The following is a 2,651-nucleotide window of genomic DNA, read 5'->3' as shown; positions in this document are numbered from 1 at the left end:
TTTTAAATTACATTTAAATAAAACTATCCATCATTTCGGACCAGGTAGTCTGTGACACCGACAAAGGCGATCGAGATGGAACACTGTAAGCGGTTGCAGTTGTTTAATGTCGATAGAGCGAAATCAAGGTATTTGTTCTTGTTCTCTGCCAATAGCCTCGTCCAGATCGTGCGTCTCATACATCTGCAGCCTGAGATGCTAGATAGTGCGTTCAGTATACCACACCAACCGTGCCGTTACTCTCACAATTGTCATTTCCATCATGTTGATTAGTAATACTTCAGTTATCAATAGTAGAACTTTTACGACATATGATTGGTGGATTAGAACCGATTATGCAGTCTTTGAAAAAATAAATATCGAATATTTAGTTAATATTTAATAATATAATTTTGTCTCAGAAATTTGTTTTAGGTAATATTTTTATATTAGCTGGTCTACAGGTGATACTATAGTACCACTATACTACGTAGTATAAACTTCACCATTTTGGAGTTACCATTAACCCCTGGCACTTCGATTCAGTGGTGATTTACTCGCGCAATCCTGCGTTTCCACGTGGGCAGACGCCGTGTACTGTATTCTTGAAAGCCGTGGAGAAGGATAATGTGATGTTTTTTATTTAAGTTTTGGTAATTCCACACCAATAAATAGCGCAATTCTAATTCATGGGCAAAAATGACGGGCTACGATGAAACGCGGTCAGGTTGTCGCTCCGCTCGCGCGAGGCATCGTGTTGTGTCTCAGGGCGGCTCGGCTGCTGCTTAGCTGCAAACAACACTTATTGAGCTGGCAGAAACATGATGAGCGACACGCCGCTATGACGATGGGGCGGCGCAGCCCTCATTTCTTGAATTTTTCGTTCTTGGCCGGGTAGTAGGCCCGGCGACGGTAGGCCTCCACAGATGAGCTCACCGGCACGAGCGCGCGGTCCTCATTGATGCGTGGAAGGGGCTTCGATGTCTTTTTCCTGCGCTTGTGAGCGTCACGTGTGAAGGGCACGCGTTTGCCGCTGACTGTTACGCCGCCGTGGCGCTCGCGAGTAAGGAAGTCCGTAGGATTGGGCACAGGCGGCACGAAGGCAGGATTTCTTCCCTGTCCATGAAGGTATTCGTGCTTGAAGAGGCGTCGCAGCGAGAATCGGTGCTTTTTGCTGCTGGTCTCGACCACTATGGGTTTGTTTGTCTGCGTGGGCGAGAGGACGGCGTCAGTGGGCTTGGGACTCTTGCTGGTGCTCTCGCCGTGGCGAAGCTTGTGGGTCCAGGCGCGCGCCTCCTGTAGCTGGTTGTCGGGCAGGATGTCATCGACGGGTAGGGCAGGCTCGTGCTGTTTCCACGAGCTTTTTACAAGTAGCGCCGTCATTTTGAGAGATCAGGGGGCGTTAGAGCGAGTCGCTTCCAAAAGTGAAATGAGATGCCTGCTGCTGGTTGCCAAGCGACATTTTAGGCTCGTCTCTGAGCTGTTGAAGCATGGATTCCTTCTGTCTCACTTTTTTGGCTAAGACTTTTTGCACTGAATCAAATATTTGGAAATCAAGGCCTCTAGAGGTTCAGAAAATAAAGTCTATTTTTGTGGGAAGCTTTTGATGAAATATTTCCAGGTTACAGTATACATGTACATGTAGTAGCAACAATTATTGTATGAACACTAGCGCCTGTAGTAGCAACAATTATTGTATGAACACTAGCGCCTTTATCAATCGAGTAGACGAGTCTATTTGAGTTAAATTCGAGCTGTTTGCTAAATCGAAAACCTCTGCGTGACATGTCCTTGCAGGCAGTATTTCATTTGATGCAGCTAATCGATATTTTGCCATCAATATGAAAAAGCTTGTTATTAACCCTATCAGCAGAAGCTGTCTCTTCGGTCAGCTGGCAATAGCAAATCCCGCATAGATACTTCTGTTTCCTAGCCGATTCATTCAAGTACTTAAGACGCATGTCGAACTCTCGATTGGCCTCAGCATCTTGAGCTTTGTAGCCGCTCATGCGCTTAGCTGGAAAGCTAAAGGCCTTAGCCGGATTCTTGCTTGGATAATGAAGGCTGCTATAGCAAGTCTGATACATGACCTTCTCCGATAGACCAGGTAGCGATACATCATCTGTAAACATATCTAGATCGAGCCGTTTGAATAATTTACGCTGAGCCTGGATAGCCTCGATGAAGAATATCGAGATTGTTTTACCAGACGAGTAGGTCCTTGATCGACTTCATTTCAAAGTGCTCTCAGACAAACTGTACCCGCTTGTAGTCGTCATCGCTGATCCTCGTACCTCGGAGCTGACTATCGAAAGCAGATTTCGGAGGAATGCTAATTTTACTTAGAACGTGAAAGCCGGTAATATACTCATACGTCCTCGAAGCGGCGAAACGTCTGGACTGTAAATGGTAGTAGGTCTCGCCCACTCGACTCGTTGTAGTGACGCTGGAAGGACTTCTTCACGTACCCGAACATGTATTCGATTGGGTTGAAAAATGGGCAGTATGCTGGTAGGAATATTGGCACAATACCAACACCTCTCAAAAAGTGGATAATCTCTGGATGTCTGTTTATGGAAGCACCATCAACGATCCACACTGAGTTCGAACCATGATAATGGCGAACATGTCCGAACTCGGAATATGCAAAGTCTTGACAGCATTCACGAATT

General features: G+C 45.9%; 1 protein-coding gene across 1 annotated transcript; it reads right to left on the bottom strand.

Annotated features, from left to right (window-relative positions):
* Positions 1-599: 599 nt before the first annotated feature.
* On the bottom strand, positions 600-1,988 carry PITG_17740 (uncharacterized protein; the record flags this gene model as incomplete). The annotated part of the gene is made up of 2 exons (XM_002896550.1): positions 600-1,339; positions 1,900-1,988. The coding sequence occupies 2 exons, from the start codon at positions 1,986-1,988 to the stop codon at positions 844-846; spliced, it is 585 nt and encodes a 194-aa protein (XP_002896596.1).
* Positions 1,989-2,651: the final 663 nt, after the last annotated feature.

Source organism: Phytophthora infestans, genomic scaffold (genome assembly GCF_000142945.1).
Source record: "Phytophthora infestans T30-4 supercont1.57 genomic scaffold, whole genome shotgun sequence".
Classification (NCBI taxonomy): domain Eukaryota; phylum Oomycota; class Peronosporomycetes; order Peronosporales; family Peronosporaceae; genus Phytophthora; species Phytophthora infestans.
Note: the sequence above shows the minus strand (reverse complement) of the source record. Positions and strands in the feature narration are given on the sequence as shown.